At 49.8% G+C, this 27,796-nt stretch overlaps 1 protein-coding gene across 2 annotated transcripts in view; it reads right to left on the reverse strand.

Moving 5' to 3' along the window:
- RBM10 (RNA binding motif protein 10) overlaps positions 1 to 27,370 on the reverse strand; it is a 36,273-nt gene extending 8,903 nt beyond the window's left edge. Inside the window, exons 1-15 of one of the 2 annotated variants that reach the window (XM_015406171.1) lie at positions 27,225 to 27,370; positions 16,782 to 16,902; positions 15,432 to 15,618; positions 14,284 to 14,475; positions 14,054 to 14,123; positions 11,497 to 11,570; positions 9,208 to 9,294; positions 8,049 to 8,109; positions 7,747 to 7,920; positions 6,630 to 6,790; positions 5,467 to 5,564; positions 5,247 to 5,334; positions 1,067 to 1,280; positions 805 to 968; positions 562 to 712 (exon numbers count right to left, since the gene is read on the reverse strand). In XM_015406171.1, the coding sequence (XP_015261657.1) occupies positions 562 to 712; positions 805 to 968; positions 1,067 to 1,280; positions 5,247 to 5,334; positions 5,467 to 5,564; positions 6,630 to 6,790; positions 7,747 to 7,920; positions 8,049 to 8,109; positions 9,208 to 9,294; positions 11,497 to 11,570; positions 14,054 to 14,123; positions 14,284 to 14,475; positions 15,432 to 15,618; positions 16,782 to 16,798 (1,738 nt within the window). In that variant the 5' untranslated portion in view covers positions 16,799 to 16,902; positions 27,225 to 27,370. Of the gene's footprint in view, positions 1 to 561; positions 713 to 804; positions 969 to 1,066; positions 1,281 to 5,246; positions 5,335 to 5,466; positions 5,565 to 6,629; positions 6,791 to 7,746; positions 7,921 to 8,048; positions 8,110 to 9,207; positions 9,295 to 11,496; positions 11,571 to 14,053; positions 14,124 to 14,283; positions 14,476 to 15,431; positions 15,619 to 16,628; positions 16,657 to 16,781; positions 16,903 to 27,224 lie in introns of those variants that run through there. The other variant, XM_015406172.1, reaches the window with a different exon arrangement.
- Between the last annotated feature and the right edge of the window lie 426 nt (positions 27,371 to 27,796).

Below are 27,796 nucleotides of genomic sequence, written 5' to 3' on the forward strand. Positions count from 1 at the left end.
AGGAACTTCCCAGCCTGGCCCTAATGAGTCCTCCCCTCAAAGGCCAAAAGAGCCCTGGAAGAGGACCTGCCTCTCCCCCCCTTCTACTGACAGAACCCAGCCTGGCATATTGTGGATACCTAGCAACAGCCACTGAAGGAATCTGTTGCTTAAAGCTACAGGAGCTCCTTTGATCGTTTTCAGATTTTGTAAAGCCCCAAATGCTTGGTGGTGGTTGTTTTTAGATTTCACATTTCACATTTTCCTTCAAACCTGGGGGCCCTTTTCAGCTCCAGTCACCAGATTTCAGTAGCCAAAGATTGTCTAACTTCGCTATCAGAAGATCTGAGATATTCACGGAGGATCAGTGGCTACTAACCATGATGACCCTTTACGGAGACAGTAAACCTTTGAATACCAGTGCCGGGAGACAACATCAGGAGGAGGCCTCGACCTCTGTGCCCTGGACCTGGACATCCAGAGGAACTGGTTGGCCACTGTGTGAGATGGGACGACGGACTAGATGGACCCCTGGTCTGATCCAGCGGGGCTCTGCTTCTGATATTCTTAAGTAGGACTCACGGTACTGCGTGTAAGGTTCTTGCCCTGCAGAGCCGGTCACAGGCAGATGCGTGCCGCCGCCGGATGCTCCAGGAGTGGCGCCAGTGGGTTGAGAAGCACTGGGCACGTCGGGCTTCAGCACAGCCGGCGAGACAATGGTGTAGGACTGAGCCTACGGGAGAGGACACAGGAGGATGAGCGGAGAGTCGGGTAGGTAGCGAGACCCCTGAGCTCTGGTTCAGTTCACAGAGAAACTTATCGTACCTGAGCAGCTGCTGAATTTCCCTGGGCAGAGCTCGCCCCGTCACTGCTGCCAGCTGACTGGTATGTGACCGGCACAGCTGAGGTCTGGCTGGTACGGGAGAAACCCGGTACGACAGGCACCGGGTCTATGCCTGGCACGCCAGGCTCCAGTGATGTCTCACCTCCTTCGCCAAACAAAGAGACAAAAAACAGAGACAGTGAGTTGCAGACAGCAAGGAAGGCATACAGAGAAAGCAGAAAGAAGCAGGCAGGGGAATCTTACCTGTCCCCAGGCTCTCGCCATGGCCCTTCTCGGCCTTTCCAGCAGCCACTGCCACAGATGTGCCGCCCTGCGGCTGGGAGCCCTTTGGGTACGCCTGCGAATATGCCGTGCCCTCCAAACCCTGGGCACCATAGGCCTCGTCTTGCTGGTAGTAACCGTAATCCACAGACTGCTCGTCCTGACCCGCCCAGGCTGCCTCGCCACCCTGTGATGCCTGTTGGAAGCGTCCAGTGAGAAGGAAAGTAATGAAGCAGGGAATTCCCCCCCCCCTTGGGAAAAGGTAAGTCGATCTGCTATTCTGTCATCCCCACCCCACCCCCACCCCAAAAATAACAGCTTGTTAGGAATCGGCATGTTTTTATATATGCAAGGTATAAAACCAGTGAACGAGCATCTTGAAAAAAATTCTTCTGTCACATCCAAAGGAGGCACAGGGTTTGGCAAGCCCTCAAAGGGGAGAAAAAAATCCAGTGAATGCTCTAGCTGGATTGAAGGGAAAATATAACTTATTATGTTTAGGCCTGCTAGTTAATGGTATTTTGAAAACTAACAGTGTTAAAAATGTGAAAGAATATTTAAAGGGAATAGATTGTTAATTTAGAAGAAATATATGCTTTCTTTAGCATAGTTAAACTGATAAGTTATGACTGTTTCTTTTCTATTGTTTTTATATTGACATAAAATAGAATAATAATAGTATAGTACTGATAAAATGAAATGTAGCAGATAGAATATTGATGAATCGGTTTTACAAAGGGAATAGATACTTGGTGTAATAGTGTATGTTATTGAATACAAAATAAAACAAGGGGGGGAAATGGGGAGCTGTATGCAAATATGATGATGTGAGCGAGATAATCGGCTTGCTGTTTTAAAATGTATGGCTCTTTTCTATGTAAATTGTTAAAAAATAATAATAAACTTTGCCCAATCAGGGCGAGTAAAAAAAAAAAATCCAGTGAATGAACTCCAGACTGTTCCCCCCCCCCCTTTCTTCACCAGAACTGGTTGCATTCTGACCAACCAAAAACAGCATGCAAGGTGTTGAGTTCTGCGGAATTCTTCATCAGACTGGATGTCAGACTAGGTGTTAGAATACGAAAACGAACCAAAAAAAGAGGAGGCCATAATCATAAAGCTCGTGTCTGCATCCTGGATGGAATGTCTGACCGACTCCAAAGGGGGGGGGGGATGTGGCTGGAATCAAGTCCCACAAAACAGCTGTGTGTTTTGTTTGACGTTAGATACACAAACTTCTGCAGGTCTCCGTGCTCCCAACCGGATGGCATCCGTTTTGACTACTATAGCCTTGTTCGGCTGCGGGTGCAACCAAGGGTTGCCAGATCCAGGTTAGGAAATGCCTAGAGATTTGGGGGTGGAGCCTGGGGAGGACGGGGACCTCAGTAGGGTACTATGCCATCAAGTCCACCCTCCAAAACATCTATTTTCTCCAGGGGAACTGATCTCTGTAGTCTGGAGATGAGCTGTAATTCCAGGGGACCCCCCCAAGTCCCACCTGGAGGGTTGGCATCCCTAGTGCAGCCCGGTTCCAGCCACACACCCTGCGTCCACTGGAGTCAGTAAAGCACTCTATCCAAGAAGCGGACAGTGGGGATTCATGATCATCATCTAAAATATATCCCCACCACCACCCTTTGAAACATCTAGCCTGAAGTTTCTGTAGAACTGAAAAGCTCACTCGGTTGCATTTGTTTTGTTTGGGCATAGAAAGGTATTGCATGGCTTTTGTTTGTTGCATTCTGCTGTGGGTAAGTAGAAAAGCTACTTTTCCAGCCGCCTGAGGAAGGGATCTTACACCAAGGTAGAATGATTTCCTGTCAAAAAGTCCGTCATTGAAATTTCAACCCGGAGCCTAGCTAGGCCAGAAAAGCTAAAGAATGTGAATGCCAGTCCTGGTAAACAGGTGAATTCTCCCAGCTAGGGATGGGCACGAACCGAATCACAAACTGAAATTTGTCATGAACAGGGCCCCATTTGTGGTTCGTGAGCCTCATCACATGCCCATCCCTATACGACACAACCACAACCCTCCATGTGGTTGTTGGAGGTTCATTAGGCTGAAATAGATGCAAGCCATTTCAGCGAACCCTCTTGTCCCCCACCCCGCTTCCAACCATCCATTTCAAATGGCGTTTGGAAGATCCCCCCTTCCATTCTGCTGGCCTTGGGGAGCTGCCCCCAGCAGATAGGAGGAAGGGAAGATCCATGGACCTCACGAACCTGAACTTGTTCGCAAAGCGGGGGAGGTTCGTCCTGGTTCGTGGGACCTGACAAACCTCCATTTTCCCAGTTTCTGCCCATCCCTACTCCTAGCAGCTCCCATTTAGTAGTATCTGAACGGGCATAAAGTTGTCATTTTGGAACAATTATCTTTTAAAAAAAAGAAAGAAATTCAGTATATTTCACAGTCCATCAGGGACTGTGCAGAAACTGCAGTTCATGCAGAATGCTAGAGCAAGAGTGGAGTGGATTGCAGAGACCATATCACTTCAGTCTCGTTCCACCTACACTGGCTTCCAATTTGCTTCTGGACTCAATTCAAGGTGCTGGTATGGACCTTTAGGAGCCCTGTACAGCCTGGGACCAGCACACCTTAAGGATCGCCTGCTCCCATATTACCCACTTACCCTGGACATTTTCAGAGGCCCTGCCTTGGTTCCCCCCCCCCCCATCTGAAGTTAGACAGGTGGCAACCCGAGAAAGGGCCTTCTTGGTAGTGGCGTCAAAACTTTGGAACTCCCCCCCCCGGGGAGATTCTCCTTTTCCCCTCTATTGGTGTCCTCCACTAGTGGGTGAAACTTTGTTTCATTTGGCATACCCCCAATAAGAGTTATGGGCAGTGTTCCCTCTAAGCTGTGCGCATGAGCGGCCGCTCATTAACACAGGAAGCCCTGCTCAGCAGCACTCTGGAGTTGCATGGGGTCTTCCACTGCCCATTGCTCATTTTAAGATTACAGCAGTTCTGTTCCGGTGAGTAGCCATGTAGGTCTGAAGCAGCAGAACAAAGTTTGAGTGATATTCTGCACAAGATGTGACCTGCTCCACTCGGGGGGGGGGGGGGGGGATTAGACGGAACATTGGTATGTGCCCTCTTCCCTGGTTCTGGGGTTATGTCTTTTTATTGAATCGTTTTATAATTTTAATGTTGTTTAAAATTGTTCTAATGTTTTATGTGCACCACCTTAGGGACCCTAATCAGATGAAGAGATGGCCCAAAAATAAAAATAGGACACTGTGTATAGCGGAAAACTATTTAAAGCTAAAGATCCTGCAATCAGATCCAGAGTTGTTTGCTTGGTCTTATTAGACAGTCATAAGAGCAACTGGGACAAATGGGTGAATTTGGCATAGGGATTTCAATAGAATTGATGGGGAGAGTAAACGTCAATGAACTAAGACATCTGATAGAAATTCGCTTGAAACATCTGGATTATAAATGTACAGCTAAGGTCAAGAACAGTTTGTTCAACCTTCACGGTTGGCAGCCCTCTACCAGTTCGCATCCCAATGTATTTTTGTGATTCAACATATTCTAAATATAGATGTGCCTTTAAATTGGCGTGTCTTAACGCCTTGCCATCTGCAGTCTTGTCAGGTAGATACACTCGTATTCCATACTCGGAGAGAGCACACACTTGCAACCTTAAATAGCACTGAATCTATTGACCACGTACTTTTAAGCTGACCTGAATTTTTAAAATTCAGACAGGAGCTGATGTCCCACCTACTTATTAAGGACACTGCTCCTCCAACGGCTGAGACGTCTAGGCGACTGAGCCATTTAGATAGATGGGTTACGTACAGGGTCACTAATTTTTTTGGCTACCGTTGCAGAAATACAGAAACAATCTGAAGCAGCTGCATAAATCCTATCGTTATGTGGATAGCTTCCCATTAATTCCTTAAACTCTCAGCAGCTGTTGAAGACCACTGGGTTGAAGGAACAGTCATAGGAAAGAAAAGGGGGGGAAAAAACTATGCACAACTTACTTGGGCTAAAACCCAAACATTCTGATATGTGAAGAAGCCGGTGGAATATATACTAAATAAATACAGGCTGATAACTTCCGAGGTGATGCGCAACCTGTCCCCACCTCTAAGATGAACACCTCAGATCTATCAGCACTATCCTCCCCGCTCCCTTCAAACATGGCCTTACCTGAGAGATAGCCCACTGTGCCGCTGCGATCGCCGTGCTGGCAACTGAAGCGGCGCTGATGCGGTTTCCGTCTGATGAGTTCATGTCCCTGCAGGGTGGGAGAGAGACACGTGGGGGGGGGGGGGGGAGAGGGTCGGGGGGGGGGGGGGGGGCGTCACTAAAGTCTTTGAAGACACTGACAGGAGGCCCAGTGGCAGACGCAGCACCTCCCGCTACTCACCGCTTGGACCCTTTGGCAAACTCCACGTTAATGGTCTTGCCGTCGATGTTCAGGGGCGGGTGCAGGGCCTGCAGGATCTGCAGCAACTGAGCTGCCTCCTGGGAAAGGGCACAGGAGAAGAAAGACCGCAGTGAGAAAACAAGAGTTGCACTTGCCTGCAACTGTTGCTCATCAATGTTTTCGGTGCAGACACACATTTGGCCTGCGCGGGCCCAGTCTAGCACCAATTTCCCACTCAGGCCGAGCTTCAGATGTCTTGGACAGGAAGCCCCTGCCTCACCTGCCTTCTAGCCTTGCCCACAGCCCCTTGTCCACGGGGGCGCTTGCCTTGTCGTTGGATCCCCAATGCCAGTGGGCAGGGAACAAGGGAAGCTCATGGATGCTCTCAAGTTCCTGTCCCAGGGGCACAGAAGCTCTCAACAAATCTATAGGTATTCGTTTGCCTACATTTGCAGTTGTGTTCATTTGTGGGTTTGTTTGTTTTTTAAATAACCTGGTTATTTCAAAATGGGAGGCAGTGACTTAGAAACAGTCCATTCTCGATCCTTTCCCCCTCTTTTCTTCCAGGCCTTCAGTCCCAAGTCAGGTAGAAGAACGAATAAGGAGAAAAATCACATTGTGGGCTCTGGGTTGTGAAGGCTGAACCGGTTCTTACACCCTCTCACTACACGCTGCTAGACTAGAGGGCTCACCAGCAAGATCCTTATTCCAAAATAACACAAGAATGTAAGAAGATCCCTATTTGATCAGACCAGTGGTCCATCTAGTCCAGCATCCCATCTCACCCAGCAGGGCAACGAACAAGGCATAGAGGCCGAGGTCTTCCCTCAATGTTGCCTCCTAACAGTGGTAGTCAAAGGTTCACTTCCTCTGAAGTTACCTTTGCTCCCCATGGCCCGGAGCCATTGACTGACCTCTCGTCCATGAATCTAATTCCCATCTCCAGTTCTCCACAAACCCGTCCAATTAACAGCAGTCTAATTGCACAGACACTAAAATCAAAGGCATGCCTATTCAGAATCCTACTCAAGTCCACTCAGTGGGGTTTAAATCCCAGGGAAATGTTCCTAGAATCACACAGTCAATTGCTTCACTGGACTCCCAGCATTCTCAGGACCAAACTCCAGGGTCAGACTAGACAGCATGTCTTTTGTTCCACTCACCACAATGGTAGAGAGCTGAATGAAAGCAAAACCACGGTTCAGCTGGGTCTGCTTGTCCTTGATGACCCGGACATTGGAGGAGGATAGAACCGCGTAGGGTGCCAGGGCATTCAAAATGGAGTCCATCGTGCTGTGAGGGTTCAGATTCCGCAGGATGATAGCTGTCAGAGGAAGGAAGGCCACAGTAAGCCGACTGCGGGCGCCTCAGAACTTGCCCCCAAAGGGATTTAAGATAAAAGATGGACACGAACCAGCTGACAAACTAAAATGCGTCACAAATTTTGGCTGGTTCGTGGTTTGTGAAGCAATGCTTGCAATCTGAAGAACTGCCACGAACTTTCACGAATTTTGATGCAGTTCATGGCAGTTCCCCACCACTCAGGGCCATTTAAATCCCTGCTTTCTGCTCACCAAGAAAAGCTGCAGGGAACAGAATCTTTAAATTGCTCATGAACTGACCCAAATGGGGTTGGATCACAAACCAAACTCCCAGTTCGTTTGGGTTCATGGTTCAGCCATGACCCACAAACAGAACCACAAAAATGTGGTTCCTGCCCATCCCTATTTAAGACTTCTGACTGAGAAGATGCCTGTCCCATCTTCAAGGCATGCATGCTAGGTCAAAACTCCCCTCTCAGGGGAGGAAAGGGGACACAAGTGTTCCCTCTAAACTGAGTTAGTGTGAGCTAGCTCAGTTTTTTAGCCTCCAGCTCACACATTTTTTTCTTAGCTCAGAAAGGATGGCTCCAGAGCAAACTAATTTATGCAGTAGCCAGATTGCTTGCTCCCAATTTTAATGCCAGTCGCTCACAAAGTAGAATATTTGCTCACAAGACTCCACAGCTTAGAGGGGGCATTGGGGGACACCCATACCAATTCACCAGCAAAAGTCCTAGAATGTTCCAGGCATAGAAGCCATTTGGGGGAACTGCACAGAGAGTACAACAAAGAACTGTGCTCTGGGGAGGATGAAGTCTAGCAGCAAGTTCTTGGCACCCTCCTGACACTAGGATCCTCAGTGCTTCTCGTAAGAAGCCATAACATTCAACGGGCCTAAGTCGGACAGCAGACACGTAACCAGAAGCTCTTGCATCAGTCGCAAACCCTACATACTCACTGTCGTTTGCGTTCTCGGCGCAAGGTTCAGACATCTGGGCCACGGGCTGAGCAGACAGGGCGGCAGATACCTGGTATGGTTGTGGGAGGGGCAGAAGGCCTTGGCTGAGCTCACGGCCTGACAGAGCCACCAACTGGTCCAAGCGGCTACCCGGGGGTAGCTTCTGCTCAGCTTCTGTTGAGAGTGGAGGAGTCATGGGGGGGGGGGGGGGGGGGGGGGGGGGAGAGAGAGACTGAGTTAGCAGGTTAAGTTTCTATTACAGGTGACAATAGATCTAAAGAGATCCAAGGATGTCAGCTCACCAGATCTGGGAATTCCACACTTGAAACATTTTTCTCTGCGCTTGAAATTCTGCACTCCACACTGTTGAGAGAATATATATAATCTTGCACCTTTCCTTGACTGCCACACATGGTACATGACTCTCCAATAAGCCGTTTCGTACCAAATGCGGCTTTTTCTGCAGAACTGCCAGCTCGTGCGTGCTCGTAAGCTGCCTCCCTTGAAGGCCTGCCCTGCATTTCTTGCCCTCGAGGTGGGTGAAGAACACTTGGGAGCTAGATTCGAGTCCAGTAGCACCTTAGAGACCAATGAGATTTCTGGGGTATAAGCTTCGGAGAGTCAAAGCTCCCTTGGTCAGCCACAAGTAGTATCTGACGAAGGGAGCCTTGATTCTCAGAAGCTTATATCCCAACAATCTCATCGTCTCTAAGCTGCCACTGAATTCAAATCTAGCTTTTCTGCCGTAGACCAACGTGGCTACCCGCTGAAACGATCTTCAAGGAATACTTAAGTAATCGTTTTGGAACGCTCTGGTGCAACCTCAGAAGTTTCACCATGGTTACTTGTAATCTTGATCGGCAGCCCTACAGCCAATCTTTCTTGGTCTGCTCGTACACTCCCCCGGCTCACTTCCCAAATCTCATAGAAGAAGAGAAGGAGGAGACTGGATTTATACCCCGCCCTTCACTACCCAAAGGAGTCTCAGAGCGGCTTACAAACTCCTTCCCCTCCCCGCAACAGACACCCTGTGAGGGAGGTGGGGCTGAGAGAGCTCTTGACAGAAACGGCCCTTTTTCAAGATCAGCTGTTGCCAGAACTGTGGCTTGCCCAAGGTCATTCAGCCAGTTGCAAGTGGAGGAGTTGGGGAACCAAACCCGGTTCTCCCGGATTAAGAGTCCGCGCACTTTAACCACCGCACCGAACTGGCACTACATCCTTGCCAGGAGTGTTCCAAATCTTTCATGATCTGGGATTTACGAAGAGCCCTAAACATTTCTCACTCCGCCCTTGGTGTGTAGAAGAGCAGTCCATCCCCTGAGCTACATCACAGCCCGGCCGCGTCTCTCAGCCCTTCGGCCCTGGCATATTCCCAAGCTGTGCAGCAGCCTCACGCACTGTCCCAAGCGCTCCCCTTCCCAGGATCGGCCTCCTTTTCACAGACCACCCGCCCCCGCGTACCTTACTGCAGAGCCAGTCCTCGTTGATCTTGGGCTTCGGGTCACTGTAGTGCATGGAGACCTTCTGGCCAAGGATGGAGAGGGAGTGCTGCAGGGGAGAGAAACGCCGCGATGAGACTCCGGAAGCAGAGGCGGAGAGAGAGGTGCCCATCACTGCCGCAGCAGAAAAGAGTAGAGGTTCAAACCCTTCAGCTGAATGGATGAGGGGTGAGGGAAGGGAAGGGAGCACAGGCCGAGAGAAGTCTGGAGCTTGGCTACTTGGCTAGCGCACACCTAACCTGCCCGGCAGAGGCACTTGTCTCTACCCCAAGGCACTGGGACATCCGGCTGCTGTGAGGGAGGGAGGGAGTGTGTCGGAGAGAGAGAGGGAGAGAGAGAGAGAGAGAGGGAGAGAAAGATGGCAGAGAAGGAGAAACAGACAGAAAGAATGCAGCCGTGCTCCGAGACACCACTGTACAAATAACCTCTAGAGTGCCCCTGTCTTGATCCTCTGACCTGCAAGCTGGCAACGCTGCTATTCCTTACCCTCCACCTCTTCCCCAGGCGGACCATCATTCCCTCCTCCAGAGGACATCTTCGCTACACTCGCATCAACTTCCGTGTAAGGGCATGCTTTGGAGGAATTCCCCTGAATTCTGTCTGTAAACCCACTCCAGAGGTGGGAATATCTGGGAATCTAGAAGATTTTAAGCTCCACGCGCATTGCTGGCTTCTCAGTCCTTCCGACTTCCTACCTTGTCTTGCCTACACCGTACAACCCCCAACTCAACTGCATAACAATCTGACTGCATGCTTTCTAAGGCGGCCTTCAGGGGGGGGGAAGTACCACTAGAGCCAACTGCAGACCCTGGGAAGGCTACCGACAAGATTACCAGGCCTAAGAAATATACAGAACTAAGCCAGGCTGATTTACAAAAGCTACTTCTGGTAGGAAGGCAAGGCTTCGTAGGCTAGGATCCTGTGCTGATCAAAGCAAGAGTCTTGACTACCTCTGGCCCGCTGCCACCTGGAGGATTAACACGTTGCCAACTCTCACACACGCTGCGGTAGGCTGCGCTCTGAAGGAACCCCCTCACCCGTACCTGTCCGTCATCCCCGTTTTTGCAACCCGCCCGCCCCCCTCCACTCCCCCACCAAGAGCAAAGTGCATCGTCTCAGCCACGCCAGGGCTGCATGTGTCAGCTCCCACTGGGGACGCGCACACATGGCCCAGCTACACTGCCAACACGAGAGAACAGGAGGAGGAGGAGGAGGAGGAGAAAACGGCAGAAGCGGCTGCCATGAATGCACAAAAGACTGGCAAACCCCCACACAGTATGGGCCAAGGGGTGCATTTCCACCAACTTTTATGGCTGTTCGGAAATAAGATTTGTCGTTGGAAACCTCTGTTCAGAACGGGTGCTACGAGTTTCGGGTCTAAAAGCCTGCCCCTGCGGTCCTACGGTGCTGGAGAGAGCATGGGGGTATCGCACGGACAGGCTGTTCTCACGGAGCGGCTGCGAGGAGGGCGAGGCCTCCGAGGAACGTTTCTAAACCCTGGCTGTGGTGTGCTGGAGCTCATCTCCACGACAGAATCGTATCTTAGAGACTGATAGGGGGGGGGGGGGGAACCAATCAGCCAGCAGACTGGTCAGCTTCCACCCTTATGAGGCTGTTTGGCTACACCCTTGGACGGCTCCAGTCTTTAGTGCACTGTGGATTATGTGGACTTCCACAGTGAAAGAAAGCACACAGGAGCCGTGACTTCGAAACCTCTCTTCCACGCTACCAGGAACTCCCTTACCCTGCCAGGCCTCCCCCTCCCCATTTACCCCACTTACAGTCCTGGCTCTTCACTACCCTGCTCAATTTACTAGTCCTCGTTATTTCTCCCAAGAGGAAAAGCTAATCCCGGCTGCTGACCCACTCCCTGTGTCAATGCAGTTCGGGAAGTCCGGACTTCTAATGTCCCTAGACTCTTAAGCGCTTCCTGCAGAGCTGGGAAGTACCCCGGAAGTCAAACTTCCAGTGCCTGCTGGCTTATTTGGATTCCTGAGACTGAAAGACTTATGGGCTGTCCGATTCACAGTGCCGCCCTAAGCCTGATTGCGCCTTTCAAAGTCTGTTGTGCGTTAGGACGGCACTGTTCCGGACCTAGCGCCGTCCCCATCCCTTCTCGGTGATTCCCTTTGGGGAAGGCGACTGGGGGGGGCGGGCGCAGGGGGCGGGGCTTGTTCACGTGAACCGGGTGTTTGGATTGGTCATTTTAACAGTAGGCAGTACTTGTGGGTTTCAAGTGCGGCAAAGCAACCTGATTGGCTTCCATCCATCGTGTAGCGTCCTGCAAGTGATTAAACTCGACGAAGGCGAAGCCCCGGCTCTGACCTGGAGGACAGCATTCAGATACAGACGCAGTGTGTTAGTCAACAGATCCAGCCAACATCACGCACCCCTGTCGCTGTACCAAATGGGGCGAGGAGTGGGCAGAGGCTGGTCGCCCGGCGGGAGGCGCCTGCCCTTCGGATCGCTTTCAGAACAAGGAGCGCTTTTGCTATACCGATGCTGCTTGTTGCCGTTTGAGCCTTGGGGAAGTTATTTCCTTCCCGGGGCTGGGAACGAGACAGTGGAGTCCGGTCTCCCCACTCCTGTGCCCTGATCGGGTTGACCCACAGTATCTTCAGGAGGCTTGGCAGATACGGATATCTCTAAGGAGAACTACTCTTATCGCTGCCACTTCTTTGGGTGCTGTTGGTATCTACCTACTCCTAATTACAGTGGAGGTGGCAGCTATTCCAATGTGTTGCTGGTATGGTCAACCCACTGTCTTGCAAGCTGCGGTGCTCGCCTAGCTTCGGAAGGGCTGCCTCTGAAAACCAAGCCGAACCCCCTGTCGTGTAAGGAAGACTAAAACGAGGGGCCCGGCAGCTGCAGATGTTGGACCCAAATCTGGAAGTCTAGGGTTCGAGGTCAGCCTTGGACGCACTGTGTGACTTGGGCCACTCCCTGAAGCTTCGCTACCTCGTCTGTGCCATAAAAAATAATCCGCAGAGCTGCTGCAAAGAAGAATGGGGGAAAGGAGATCGTTGCCTTTCATAAATCTCAACGCACAGAAGCAGCAGTGCGCTGTGCTTAGAGGGGAGGGGCTGTGGCTTAGCGGAAGTGCCTCAGCCTGGCATGCGGAAGGCCCCAGGTTCGATCCCCGGGACCTTCAGTTAAAAGGACCAGGCAGCAGGTTATGAGAAAGACCACGGCCTGAGACACTGGGCGGCTTCTGCCAGTCTGAGTAGACAATACTGATCTTCTCTGATTTAGTATCAGGCAGGTTCGTGTGAGGCCAACAGAAATCCTGAAGGTTTCTAAAAATAAAACCTGCAGGTAAGGTGATGATCAAACTCTTTCCTACTTTCTTCCCTAGCAACACTGGGATTAAGCATCACGTTGTGAGGCAAGGAACCAGAATGTTGTTCTAGTATGGCGGATGAAATGTTTTAAATAAAGAAACCAAAGACAGACGAGAGGCAGTCTGTAATTATACTGCTACGTGTAGCACTTATCTTCAGGGGCTGCAGTCTTTGCCCTTGTGATGCTCTGCCTATATATAGGCACTGTTAACATTTTTGCTTCTCTCAGCCTTTGACTGCCTCTGGAAGCAGGGTGCCTTTCTGTACCCTCCATCTTGCAGTACCTGCTGGCTCCTTTCAGGCCAGGTGCGACACAAGAGCAGATAGAGAGGAATATATTTACATACACACCTTCGTATGCAACCCTGTCCTGTAGGCAGTGTGTGTGCCGATATGCAAGAAGTAACACTGGAGAGGAGCAAACTTACCTGGCTTGGGTTCCCCTAAAAAAAAAGAGACCCAAGCTACAGTCTGGACACTACCTGATAGTCTCTCCTTGGAGCAGGCGGACGGGTATCTCTTCCTCTACCGGCACACCCTCGTACCAACCCCCCATTCTGCTTTTCCTTAGTACAGGCCTGCTCTGCTTGTGACTCACCCAGCCGAACGCGGCCCACCAGCCAAGAGCTGCAGCTCGACAAATGTTTGACAACCCTTCATCTTGAAAACAGATGGAGGGGGAATACAACCCAGGAGGTTGGCTGAATCCAAAAGCGAGCTGCCATACATGGCTCGGAGGCTGCGTGAAAGCTTGGCAGGTCAAAAGCTGTACAGGGCCTGCCTAGAACTGACACAACAGATGGCACTTGGGCAGAAAAGGCGCCTAATTTAGGCTGCTGAGATCCAGGAAAGGATCCGTGGAGTGAATGTTATCTGGTAAGACATGGCTAAGGATGAACATTTGATTCAGTGCTACATGGAAGACACAGGTGTACATCCAAAGGTTTGTCCTGATCCTTCATTCACCCTCCCCCCCCCCCCCCCCGCCCAACAGAAGCAAAGAAGTCAAAGTGAGAAGAGCAGAAAACAAAACAAGAACCGATCTTCATATGGAAAGGCTTCCTGGCGTGTCAGATCTCAGGAACGGAAGGTTCATACATTTACACAGTGTGCGGAGAAGCGAGGAACAACAGGAGCCGGGACTGGGTCTTGGCATTCTGCTATCTTTCAGGCCAATCATATATGGAAGGAAGAGACTGAATCCCCCAGGCCTACAGGATGCTGGCGACTCAAAGCTTCAACACCACTGGGTATTTCTGTCTCCCCGGAAGGCTCGACTGGTTTCTAGGAGTTGTCGGGGGAATGTCCACAGCAGAGAACGCAACTTAAAGCTTTAATGCCACAGGGCAAACCATTCCACACAAATGCACATCTGGCAGACCGCCCACTAGCTGGGAGTGTGCCATGTGGTGAGCGAAGCACTACAACCGCATCAAGAGAAGGCGGAAACTGCGAACGGGAGCTCACCTGAGGCTTTGTTCCGCATCAGCCGCACCTCCCGGGGTTGGAATCCATGCGCTTGCAGCTGGGCCCGGATCTGCAGAGAAGCACAGAGGAGTCAACAACAACAATCCTGGGGGGATCAACTGAAAAGCAGAAGAGGCACCAGAGGAACGGGAGGGCGAGGGGAACGATGGTGAGCCGCTGCAAGTGCCCGAGAGCGGTGCCTCCTAGCCCAGACCCCTGCACGAACGTACATCGTTCTCGGTGGCGGACTGGGGCAGCATCCTCAACATGATGATGCTGCTGGCCTTCTGCTCCTCCTCCTCCTGCTCCGTTCGGTAGTCCTGATCTCGGTAGTCACCATCCCCCGGATATCCCAGATGCTCATTGGGACTGTCCCGTTTTCTGCGCTGCATCTCTGATCCGGAGGAGGCCTCGTAGGGATCCTGGACGAGAACAGCACGGAAGAGGGCGGGGTCAGCACAGCAGAGGTGCCGGGCGACCTTGACAGCGAAGATGGCCCTGCTGTGCAGGACAAGACCTGGCTGACTTCCTGGCACACGTACTGGCAACGTCAGCCCCGCCGCTACGTTCGCCTCCTCCATCTGTGGAGGGACAGGGACCGGTGCTCCTCCAGAAAATGCAAAATCCTACTGGTGCTCAAAGCTACTTCCCAAGCCCGGACCCTGTTTCATCACCTGTGTGGGTCTTCCCTCTGTGTTTTCTTCACACAACCCCCAGGGCCTCCCCAATCAACCACAGACTCTGTCTCAGCTCCCTAACTTGCTAGACGGACCATTCTGAAGAGCACACAATTGACACAGGGTTTTTTCAAGTTGAAGAAATCAATGTATGAGGCGAAGATCTAGTATTAACTTCCACCCCCAACATGGCAGAGATGCAGAATTACAGGTGGGGAGTGCAAAGAGAAGACGAAAAAGAGACTGGATTTATACCCCAGCTTTCACTACCCAAAGGAGTCTCGGAGCGGCTTACAATCTCCTTTCCCTTCCCCTCCCCATGACAGACACCCTGTGGGGTAGGTGGGGCTGAGAGAGCACTTTCGAGGACTGCTTGTGAGAGAACAGCTCCGAGAGAACTTGTGACTGACCCAATGTTACACCAGCAGCTGCATGTGGAGGAGTGGGGAATTAAACCCGGTTCTCCCAGATTAGAGTCCGCGCTCCTAACCACTACATCAAACTGGCTCTCAAAGAGGGAAGTGCTAGTTTCCATTCCAATTTATGCCAACTGCCTACAGACTCCTTTGGTTATGAAATCCTTCCTAATCTGGAAAAGAAGACAGTATTTTAGAGACCAACACAGGCCACAGCATTCCTCCTCCCCCAGATGGAGAAAGTCCCCCGTGAATATCGTCCCAGAGGCCCATTTCAAACTTTACCTCCACACTATGCTCCTCAGAGGAGTCGTCATAGTCATTGGTGAGCTCCTGGTTGTTGAAATCTCGCAGGTAGGATCGGTAATCCATATCTCTGTAGTCGTGGTCTCTCTGGCTGCGGCCTTCGGAGCCCTCGTCCTGGGTCCGGTCAATAGCACCATAGCGACCAGTCCGATCCCCACGACCACCTCTAGAGTGTATGGCGGGAAGGGAAATCTGCTCAGAACTGCCCTGAAGGACTGCTGCCGATACGGACAATGAGGCGGAAGCATTCCCTGCTGAGCCCTTTTGTCAGGGCTTCCTGGTACAGCCATGGAGGAGCACGGGTAAGAACAAAGAGCTTCCTTGTAGAAGCCAGATATGCTTTCAGGCGATAACCTGTTTTGCCTTCTGTTCATATCGAGCGTATGCTAAACAAGATCCCCCCCCCTCCCGGCTCAGAGCAACTCCAGCTAAAACCCCCCAAGAGAACAGCAACCGAGCCAGGCCGCGGCACTTCCCCGTAGAAGAGTCGGTGATACCACGGGCAACCTACAAACGCTACCCAGGGACTGAAAAGCACCAGGGATCTCCTCGCTGCACATGACTCCTGAACTGCAGTGTGGAGGAACACTTTTCACACAATACTTCCTTGCATCATTGAGCTCTTCCTACGGCTGCCTTTGTGAAAGCTCCATAAATTAGAAGACTAAGGTAGGGATGGAAAGCGCCGTCAACTTGCAGCCGACTTATGGCACCCCTGTACGGTTTTCGAGGCAAGAGATGTTCAGAGGTGGTTTGCCATTGCCTGCCTCTGCACAGCAACCCTAGATTTCCTTAGTGGTCTCTCATCTGAGTACTAACTGTGGCAAACCCTGCTTAGACTGCAAGATCGGACAAGACTGGCCTAGCCAGGTCTGCATCAAACATCTTGCTGACATAAGAATGGTGGGGGAAATACGAGTCAAAACATACGGAAACAGACTCTCTAGCATTCTCCCTGCATTGTAACAGAGCACACTACTGCACACTTCGTAATACTTGCATCATCGCACAGGGCTTGACGTCCTGGCCGTTTCAATATGGCATTGCTCCCCACCTCTGCTAACAATAAAGGCCAGCGGTGAACGAAGGGAGGCTCCTGCTCACTTGATTTTCCACCTAATTTTCAGTGCAGCAAAGCAGATCACGGAATTTGTGCTGAACTTTTCCCAGGGTTACCTTGCTTAATGGACCGCTTGGCCTAGATAACCACGGCAAAGTGCGCAGAAATCACCACAGCGATAATGTCAGCGCCTGTCCTCGGAAAAGAACACAAAAGAGTAGAACTTATTCCTTCCCAGAGCCCCGCAGTTAACTCTAGAAATACCTTACCTTCTCTCGTAGTCCATTGCTGCTGGTGAAGCGCAAGTCTTTTGGAGTCTCCCAGCGGCCGGCTCTCAGGGTTTGGCTGCCATATTCCAGCAGCTCATCCAAAATAAAATCAGAAAAGTACCTGAAGGAAAAAGTAGACCGGAACTCAGCAATGTCACTTGAGGCTTCTGGTTGAGATCAGTGTGGTAATGACTAGAGGATTCAAGAGAAGAGTCTGAAAGATGCTCAGACATCGCTGTGTCCAATTAAATATTCCTCCAGCTTCACCTGCCTGCACGGATCATCTTCGTAACCTGACTATTTCTCAGCTCCGCCATTGCTCCACAGTGCTGGCACGCTGCGCTGAGCTATTCCGACTTGAGCGCTTGTGCTTTCCTAGTGCCTAGATCGGGGGTCCCCAACCTTTTTGTGCCTGTGGACACCTTTAGAATTCTGACAAAAGGCGGTGGGCGCAATAAAAAATGGCTGCCAAGGGAGGCAGAGCCGACCACAAAATGGCTGCCAAAGGAGGCGGGGCTAACCATAAAATTCCAGGGATCAAGGTTACATACAACCCTAATAATAACTCTTCAACATTTCAGGAAGAAGCTCTCTTTAACAGGATACCTTTTAATCTGCACAGCCAATCGGAAGCCCTGTTGGGGGGAAAACCCAAACTCAGTCCTGTCCACTTTCTAAAATGCTCGGTGGGCGCCAGAAAAGGTGTTGGCGGATGCTATGGAGCCCACAGGCACAAGGTTGGCAACCCCTGGCCTGGGTTAATAACAATATTGAACCAAACTGATCTCTCAGACCCACTTAAACGCCCAGCTCAGCTCTTACTGTATAGCCTTAGACAGGACACTGCCTCAATTCTCTATCGGTAATGTGACGTGGGCTTACATCACAGGATTGTTGACTGAATGAGACAAGGAAATTCCAATACAAACCTTACGAGAGGGTGGTATCAATATAATCAACACCACCAGATGAGATTTTGTTCCACTTACTGGAAGGTGGATGCTGGAAGCCACAATTCCCAGCTCCCAAAGATGACTGGGATCTGCTCACTTAATCATAAGGGTTTCCCAGGAGCCAAGAACTTACCAATACAATCTCAGCTCAGTAAAATACTTTTTTACATCGCCTCAGGCAAGCAGTTATTGTTCCAGAGAGATAATTCCCTCCTGCGTTCTGGGGGTTTGAGAGAGATTTGGAAAGATTTATAAACCGAATGCACTTTGAGCTTCCAACACACAGGCCCGGTAAAAATGTGACAAGCAGACATCCGGCACCTCGTGTGGATGAAAAGCGACCAGGAAAAAGGGTTGGCTGAAGTAAAAGGGTGGGAAGGAGGGAGGGTGAAGTGCACCCTCTTTCTCCACAGCAGTCAACGCCCGCAGCCCACTGCTTTGCAACTGGGTGGTGGCAGTCTGGGTCTCAGACCAGACATCTTATTCAGCCCTCCTAGACTTAACAGAACAATGCACGGTGCTCGACTGAGGGCTGCCGCTCTACAGTACATATTTTCCCCTCTTCCCACAGACTTACCCATATTATCCACCTATCGGTGGTGTGGAGCTAGAACTGGAGAAGACGAAGAGGAGGAGGAGGAGATTGGATTTATACCCTGCCCTTCACTCGGAGTCTCAGAGCGGCTCACAAACTCCTTTCCCTTCCCCTGCCCACAACAGACACCCTGTGAGGTGGGTGGGGCTGAGAGAGCTCTGACAGAAACTGCTCTTTTTCAAGAACAGCTCTGACAGAGCTATGGCTTGCCCAAGGTCATCCAGCAGCTGCAAGTGGAGGAGTGGGGACACAGGTATGTCTCACTAATGTTACAAGGAAAAAACATGTTGCTTTAGGCATCTAACCCATGTCTAGTTTGGCATGCAGTTTTGCTTTTACGCTTCGAGGGCAGAATTAGAGGTTTGGCAGAAAATCTAAATGCCAAATAGCTGTAAGGAAGAAGGGGCATGATAGGTTCACCCTATATTTGACACAGCATGAGCATTTATGACCTTGGATCTCAACAATAATATCCAGATTCCACCCACCCACCCCTGCACAAGGCAGCCCTCCAACCCACCCCTCATGCAGGTTCTGGGGTGAGAGGGGGTTCCCTGTTTCCCAGGAGTAGCATTTCAGGGAGATTAGTGAACTGCAGCAGTGGGAGGAGGGTAGTGAAACTGGCAAAAAAGCCCACCCTGCTTTGTTAATGGAAAAGGTTGGGATCCAAGTGACGGCAAGAGTCTATTTTTGTCAGATACGTGAAGCAGATAAAAACTGCAGTGAGCTAACAAGCATGGACGGCTTCAAAAGGGAATTAGATAAGCATATGGAGCAGAGGTCCATCAGTGGCTATTAGCCACAAGGCATAGATAGGGACTCTGGGGCAAGTGATGCTCTGTCTCCTTGGTGCTTGGGAGGGGGGGGTCAACAGTGGGAGGGCTTCTAATGTCCTGGCCCCACTGCTGGACCTCCTGATGGCACTGGTATTTCTGGCCACTGTGTGACACAGGGTGTTGGACTGGATGGGCCTTTGGCCTGATCCAACATTGGCGTCTCTTATGTTCTTATGTTAACAATGGATGAAGAAAAAAAACAGAAGGGGAAATGAGGACAAAACCTAAAAATAAGACAAATGCAAAGAACGCATCATGGTTACTGGCATGACATAGCAGCAATAAGCTTCCCTGTGCAGCTGCAGGTACGTCTAAGCCAGAGGCTGACTCCAAAACTGGCCGCACTACTGTGATATAAGCTCACTAATGACAACCGAAGAACTTTTGAAGCATCTGGGAAGCCATTGCTTTTAATCTCCACCACACCTTTCCTTGTTCTCACTTCCCTACCTGTAAACTACAGTCCACAGTACTTCCAATATGTAAACTGCTCACAGTCTTTATCTAGGTTACACTAGAAGACAGAGATTGGATTTATACCCCGCCCTTCACTACCCAAAGGAGTCTCAGAGCGGCTTACAGTCTCCATTCCCTTCCCCCTCCCCACAACAGACACCCTGTGAGGTAGGTGGGGCTAAGAGAGCTCTCTGAGAAGTGCCCTTGAGAGAACAGCTCTGAAAGAACTTATGACTGACTCAAGGTCACACTAACAGCTGCATGTGGAGGAGTGGGGAATCAAACCTGGTTCTTCCAGATTAGAGTTCGTGCTCCTAACCACTACATCTAACTGGCACTAGATATTGATATCAAGCCTTACAGCATGTCCAACTTCCTTACTCTGGAGACTGGAGTGTTTTTGTAATTGACTGATGAACTGATTCAATGAGTTGGCAGACACATGCTCTGATGTTGGTACTGATCCTTGCTCGTCATGGTCAAGAGTCACTCAAAGGCCGAAAGGACTGCTCTTTTGAAAGGGGCCTCCTGATTCACTTCAGAGTTTGGCCCAATCATCACTCGGAAAAGATTTCTCGAGAAGTCCACAGCCATTTCTGTTTAAACCCCCACCACCCACCCCAACCCATCTCCTCACCAAACTCCACACTTATAACCTCACCAGTAGTAGTAATACTAGGATTCTTTGATTATTCTTAATACTAGTAAGAGTCAAAGAATGTCACTGCAGTCCTGGGAACACATTGGGTATCATGACCCAATAACAATGCATAGACAGGCAGAGGGTGAAACATTCTAATGGCTGTAATTCAGACTTACAAGTAAAAAACCAGAAATTTGCTAAAAAAAGCAAAAGGCATTCAGTAGTAGTAAAATACTTGAATCTTGAGTTGCAGGAAAAGGCGGCACAGACATGTTTTAAATGAAATTAACAGAATTAATCAACTAACTTGTAGAATTCACTGCTGCAGAAAGTGGTGGCGGCTACAAGCACAGACAGTTTCAAGCGGGACCTGGATAAATATATGGAGGAGAGGTCCATCAGTGGCTATTAGCCACAAGGTATATAGATGCAACACTGTGTCTGGGGCAGTGATGCTCTGTATGCTTGGTGCTTGGGGGGCAAGAGTGGGAGGGCTTCTGGAGTTCTGACCCCGCTGGTGGACCTCCTGATGATACCTGGGTATTGGCCACCATGTGACACAGAGTGTTGGACTGGATGAGCCACCGGCCTGATCCAACATGGCTTCTCTTATGTTCTTATAGTACCAGATTCTTACACTACCTGACATCAGTTCAGACACAATTTATTTTGAGTTACCAAAGACCTTTTGTTCAAGTCTTTTCAAAACACTCTCAGAACAAAGGACAGCAAACAACGGGAGCTTCATCTCATGTGCGGGCCAAGCAGGCACCACAGGACCCACAAGCCCCCTCCCAACAAAATAATAAAGTCTTAGTTAAACCTTCCTACAGAGATCACAACAGCCTGGCAAGCTCGTTCTGAGTACCCCAAAGAGTGATCAATTTATTGTCATTTATTATTTCATATATAAGAAGAAGATAAGAGATTGGATTTATACCCCGCCCTTCACTACCCAAAGGAGTCTCAGAGCGGCTTACAAACTCCTTTCCCTTCCCCTCCCCACAACAAACACCCTGTGAGGTAGGTGGGGCTGAGAGAGCTCTGACAGAAACTGATCTTTTTCAAGAACAGCTGTGCAAGAACTATGGCTTGCCCAAGGTCATCCAGCAGGTGCAAGCGGAGGAGTGGAGAATCAAACCCAGTTCTCCCAGATTAGAGTCCACGCACTTAACCACTACACCAAAGTGTAGTTCATCAGTCACTGAGCCAATCAATGAGTATGTTAGATCTTCTATACATGCCACGGGTTCAGGGAAAGGAGAAGAAATGTATTTTACAAGAAAACTTCACAAAAACAAAAGGGCCAATCCTGAAAGCAGCAAGACCCTATACTGAAGTTCACCACCAACTGAACTGAGTAAGATTCGACCTCTTAGTGTATAGGGGTATACAGGCCACCTAAACTTTGAAGGCAACCGTGACAACTACCTCACACCAATGACTGTTTAGAGTGACAGAACAGTTTGAGTCCAGTGGCATCTTTAAGTTCAACAAAGTTTAATTCTGGGTATAAGCTTTCGTGTGGATGCACACTTCTTCAGATACTGTATCTGAAGATACTTCAGTATCTGAAGAAGTGTGCATGCACATAAAAGCTTATACCAAGAACAGTGTTCTGACCCGTTTGTCCTGTGTAAACTGAAGAGCCTTGGTGGCAGGCGATATACCACATTCAAAATGTACCGGCAAAGGAGAATTTGATAGTCTAGCAGATTAAATTCTGTCCATTAATAAATATGGGAGACAGGCCATTTACCCTGTCTTATAGTGGCCCAAAAGGTCTGCTTTTATTGTAAATTATTTTATAATTATTAACTGTGAAATCCTACATTCATCTGAACTGATAAACCAGTGCTTGTGATCAATTGTCAAACTAAATTAGAAAGCACGATTTGAAGTGAGTTTGCAAATCGTAGTCATGTTAACTATGGTTTGGCGTAATTATAACTGGACAAAGCGTTAATTGTGGCCCGCACCCCACACCTCCAAAGGCTTGTTCCAGCAAAGACAAAAGGAACATAGTAAAAAGGAAGCTGAAGTGGCTGGCAAAGAGCTCTATGAAGTAAACAGAACTGAACTTCAGCCTTTCAGAACTGCAGCTTAGCGTGCAAATAATCCGTCCTCTGCTTTTGGAATAATGGATTTTCTCAGCTAAGCCATCAAGTTATTGCAAGCATTTTGTTATGCTCTGAAGGCTGAATGCAACATATTGTATAACGTGTACTACCATGCACTTGATTATGAAAGGATGTCTGTGTCCCCAATAGGTGTTCTAAGGGATTTTCAGCAAATGTAAAGCAATTTCTTCCGGGAAGAGAAAACCATGCACAACCGTGATGAGGAAGAGAGACCAGAGAAAGAAAGAGAGAGCTAGAAAAGGTTGGCAAATGGATCCGAGTAGGACACTCATACGCCTCATCAAGCAAAGAGCTAGCTAACTGCTTGAGGAGTAATTTTTCATGAGACAAACCCCATTGCACATGCTTCGGTCAAGCCCAACAGTATCTGATGATGATGATCTCTTCCTCTTTGGTAGCAACAGTTAGCCACAGAGATTTAGAGACTGGGCTTTTCCCAGAGCTGACCCCCTCAACTAGGGAACGGCCTTACTGAAATAAAGATTTCAAATCCCAGCCTTCTTGGCCTCCAGAAAACCTGTGAAGACCTGGTTAGTAAAGAAAACCCTTTGCTTACAACTATTGGACGGTGAGTGGTCCATGACATGTAGGAGTGGTAAAATGGGGATATTTTTTACATTTGCCGAGGGGTGTCAAACATAAGGCCCGGGGGCTGGAACCAGCCCACCCAGGGCTTTTATGTGGCCCGCGAGTAACTAGTGCAAAGGAGGGAACAGGAGACTGCTGGTGGGGGAGTGCGCAAAAGATTGTGGCTTCAGCATGGTGGACCAACCTCAGCTACAGCAGTCAAATGGTGTGGGAGCATCTGCCAAGTGCTGCACCGCTGGCTCTCCATTCTGCCCATATGGGTTTTCCTTTGCACCCTCCTCCCAGCCCATGGGGCCTCGCAGTGAGGCTACACCGACTCGGAGCTTAGCAGCTGCTGTCCTTTGTACAGTTGATATCTCCGGTACCCGGCATTACATTTTATGGCACATATGGCCTGGCCCGACAAAGTGACATTTATGTCAGATCCAGCCCTCAAAACCGATAAGTTTGACACCTCTGTTAACTATACTATGGGTGAGTTGTAGATATATATAATATCTATTATATATTTGTAATTTAAAAAATTTATGTTAGCTGCAGAATATAAGACGAGTTGATTTATACCCCGCCCTTCACTCAGAGGGACTTACAATCTCCTTTCCTTCCTCTCCCCACAACAGGCACCCTGTGAGGTATGCGGGGCTGAGAGAGCTCTGAGAGAACAGCTCTTTAAGAACTGTGACTGACCCAAGATCACCCAGCTGGCTGCATGTGGAGGAGTGGGGAATCAAATTGGGTTCTCCAGATTAGAGTCTGCCACTCTTAACCACTACAACAAACTGGCTCGCATAGCTGCTGGTCAGTCAAAAAACCAAGACTTAGACAGCTTCATGAAGTACTTCTTCACCCAAAGAGTAATTAACACATGGAATTCAAGTGGTGGTGGCTACACGCACAGACAGTTTCAAGAGGGGACTGGATAAACATATGGAGCAGAGGTCCATCAGTGGCTATTCTGTTTGGGGCAGTGATGCTCTGTATACTTGGTGCTGGGGGGGGCAACTGTGGGAGGACTTCTGGCTCTGCTGGTGGACATCCTAATGACCTGGGTTTTGGCCACTGTGTGACACAGAGTGTTGGACTGAATGGGCCATTGGCCTGATCTAACATGGCTTCTCTTATGTTCTTATACAACCAGTTTGGTGTAATGGTTAGCACGGACACTAATCTGGGAGAACCGGGTTTGATTCCCCACTCCTCCACATGCAGCTGCTGGTACGACTTTGGGTCAGGTACAAGTTCTTTCAGAGCTGTTCTCAAAAGAACTCTCTCGGACCACCTACCTCACAGAGTGTCTGTTGTGGGAAGGGGAAGGAGATTGTAAGCCACTCTGAGACTCCTTCAGGTAGTGAAGGGTGGGGCATAAATCTAATCTCTTCTCTTCTTATGAGTACATTTCATAGCGTTCTAGTCTGCGAAGACATGCAACACCAGAAACCTGTTAGTTTTTAAGCTACAAAGGACTGTAAGCTGCTTTACCTCCAATCAGTTTGAGTTCTGTATACAAACATCAGAGACTTGCTGGCCCTCCTACACGGCCTGACCTTTTGAGGCTACTGTTAACAGGTTGTTTTTCTCTCTGTGTACATACATACAGGTCTGTACTGAAAAGAACTATACACAATAAGAGAGACAGGGTGGGGATTCGGACACCTTAAAGGCCTTATTGTGGCACCAAAGAATGGAATAACACACAAAGTGTTGTCCTCACTATAACTGGAAATACCCTGTCTCTGGTTACCCACCCCCGTCAAGTCAGAAAGTAACCAGGACTAAGACGCAGTTACTGGGCAGGTTGATACAGGGAAGGATGGCCTTTCAAACCTCATGGACCAAAACAGTCTAGAGCAGTGGTTCTCAACCTCCCTAATGCCGCGATCCTTTAATACAGTTCCTCATGTTGTGGTGACTCCCAACCATAAAATCATTTTCGTTGCTATCATAAGACCATCGAAAATTTGTGTTTTCCGGTGGTTTTAGGCAACCCCTGTGAAAGGGTTGTTCGACCCCCAAAGGGGTTGCGACCCACAGGTTGAGAACCACGGGTCTAGAGAGATACAAAATTCTTTGTTATTTGTATCTGTTATACATTCCAGTCCTGCAGGAGGTCCAGCATACATCGTCTGCAACCATATGTTGGTAAATTATCTGTCAAGTTAAAAATAGGATTTCATATCTGGGGTTGGCTCAGCGGTAGCGAGGGATGCCAGCTCCGGGTTGGGAAATACTTGGGAGATTTGGGGGGAAGCACAGCCTGGGGAGCACGGGGTTTGGGCAAGGGAGGGACTTCAACGGGGTATAAATGCCATAACGTCCAGCTTCCAAAGCTCCCATTTTATCCAGGTGAACTGATCTCTGTTGCCTGGAGATCAGCTGTAACCCCAGGAGATCTCCAGCCACCTCCTGGAGGTTGGCATCCCTAGAAGGTCACCGGTTCAATCCCAGTCATCTCCACTGAAAAGGGAGCCCAATCTCATCAGATCTTGGAAGCTAAGCAGGGCTGGCCCTGGCTAGTAGATGGACAGGAGACCTACAAGGAATAACAGGGTCGTGACACGGAGGCAGCAGGTGGCACACCACCTCTGAATGTCTCTTGCCCTGAAAACCCCAAGGGGGTGCCAGAAGTCAGCTGTGTCTTGACAGCAAAACAACAACAACAAAGTAGCAGATGTGGCAGACCTTACTTGAGACCCTGGAGACCAGCGGCTGCTCAGAGCCGACAAAACATACCTGGATGGACCGAGTATAAGGCAACTTCACGTGTGCCTTTGACAAAGAGTGTTCTAGTTCACAGTGACATATGCTACCACAAATCTGTAAATCTGTTGGCAAAGAGTGTTCTAGTTCACAATGACCTATGCTACCACAAATCTGTACACTTTTAAACTGTTCTCTGCCATTTTTATCTCCCACTGGTTTGACTTTTGTACACAAACATTAGAGAGTCACTGGCCCTCATGCACTGCCTGATGATCTGATGCTACTATCAACAGGTCGTTTTTCTCTCTGAGTACATGCATATTATCTGCCTGCTGAGGACAGCACTTTCTGAGTTACTCCATTTTGTTAAATGCCGCAATACAGCCTTTCAGATGCCCCCAAATCTCCACCTCTTGTCTCTCTTACATAATTCTTTTCAGTACAACAAAGTCTGAGTCCAGTGGCACCTTTGAGACCAACAAAGTTTTATTCAAAATGTAAACTTCCATGTGCAAAACACGCTTCTCCAGTCTGACCAAAGTGTAAGCCTTCGTGTGCAAAACACCCTTCTTCCGTCTGGAGAAGTGTGTTTTGCACACAAAAGTTTACACTTTGAATAAAACTTTGTTGATCTCAAAGGTGCCACTGGACTCAAACTTTGTCCTGCCGCCTCTGACCAACATAGCTACCCACTTGAAGCTATCTTTTCAGTACAGACATGCTACAGCCCTATGGTACTTCCCATTTCATACCCTTAGGCACTAATATTGGTTAGGCTGACTCCATCTCTCTATAATTAGGGTTGCCAACCTCCAGGTGGCACCTGGAGTTTTGCCAGGACTATAATTTAGCTCCATACTACAGAGATCAGTTCCACTGGAGAAAATGTTCACTTTGGGGCAGTGAGCTCTATGGCACTACATCCCACTGCCAATTCCAGGTGGGGAAATTCCTGGAGACCTGGGGGTAGAGCCTGGGGAGCATGAGGTTTGGAGCAGGACCTCAGGGAGAATAATTACACAAAGTGCACTCTACAAAGACGTAATTTTCTCCGGGGAAACTAACCTCTGTCGTCTGGAAATCCGTTGTAATTCCAGGAGAGCTCCAGAACCCACCCGGAGATCGACAACCCTACACTGAGGTCCCCCACCTCCCCAAACCCTGCCCTACCTTCGGATCCACCCCAGAAACATCCCCCAGGAAGTTCCCAATCCAGCGTTAGCAGCCCTACTACTCCACAGGCGTGGTTCTCTGCCAGCATTTCACCTTCCTGAAAGGCAGCTCTTCAGCAACCCACGAGGGACACTCCTGCTGATTTCCCAGCCATGTTGAGAGCCCTGAGCGCCCCACCCTTTCCAGGCCCAGCCCAAACAGGAGCACCGGCCCGGCCCTCACACCTTCCACGCCGTCCAGGCCCCCACCCCCCACCCCGGCCTGTCCCTGGCACCAACCCCCAGAGCCAACCAGTCCACCAACCGTCCCTCTCCCTCCTCCCCGCAGGCCGCCCCCCGGCCCCGCCACCTTCACTCACCTGGCCGTGGGCGGTAGGACGAGGAGGAGATTCACCCCGACGCCGCCTTTCGCACGACCCGCCTCACAAGATGGCGGCGGCTGCGCAGCTCCCCCTTCTCCCTCCGCCCCCCTCCGCCCGGAGACGCTCGGCGTTGGCGACACCGGACGGTCCGGCCTCCCTTGCGCGTGCGCGCGCCGAACGGAAGGCGATTGATCCTGCGCTGCCGTGCAGCGCCCGCCCACTCTACGACGACATTGGCGGAAACCTGAGGCCCGTCCTCGCGTGCAGGAACCAGCGAGAGCCAATCCGCTTCGATTGAAGCCGACGGGCTCCCGTCAGGAGAGACTCACACGTGCGGGCGAGACACGGCGAAGAGATAATACAAGCGTTTCAGAAGAAAGCCGGACACGTGAAAAAAGGGGGGGAAATACGGAGAGAAAACAATCCAGCAAGAATTCAGTAAACGCCTCTGTCCATTCTAGCGCTAATCAAGCATCCACTGGGTTTAACAATTGACTCTGTATTTTAGTACGGTTCACACGCCAGTGTTCCCTTTAAGCTGAGTTAGGGCAACGCCAAGGAATGTTCAA

The sequence above is a fragment of the Gekko japonicus genome, unplaced genomic scaffold (genome assembly GCF_001447785.1).
Source record: "Gekko japonicus isolate JY-2015 unplaced genomic scaffold, Gekko_japonicus_V1.1 scaffold1076, whole genome shotgun sequence".
In the NCBI taxonomy this organism is placed as follows: Eukaryota; Metazoa; Chordata; class Lepidosauria; order Squamata; family Gekkonidae; genus Gekko; species Gekko japonicus.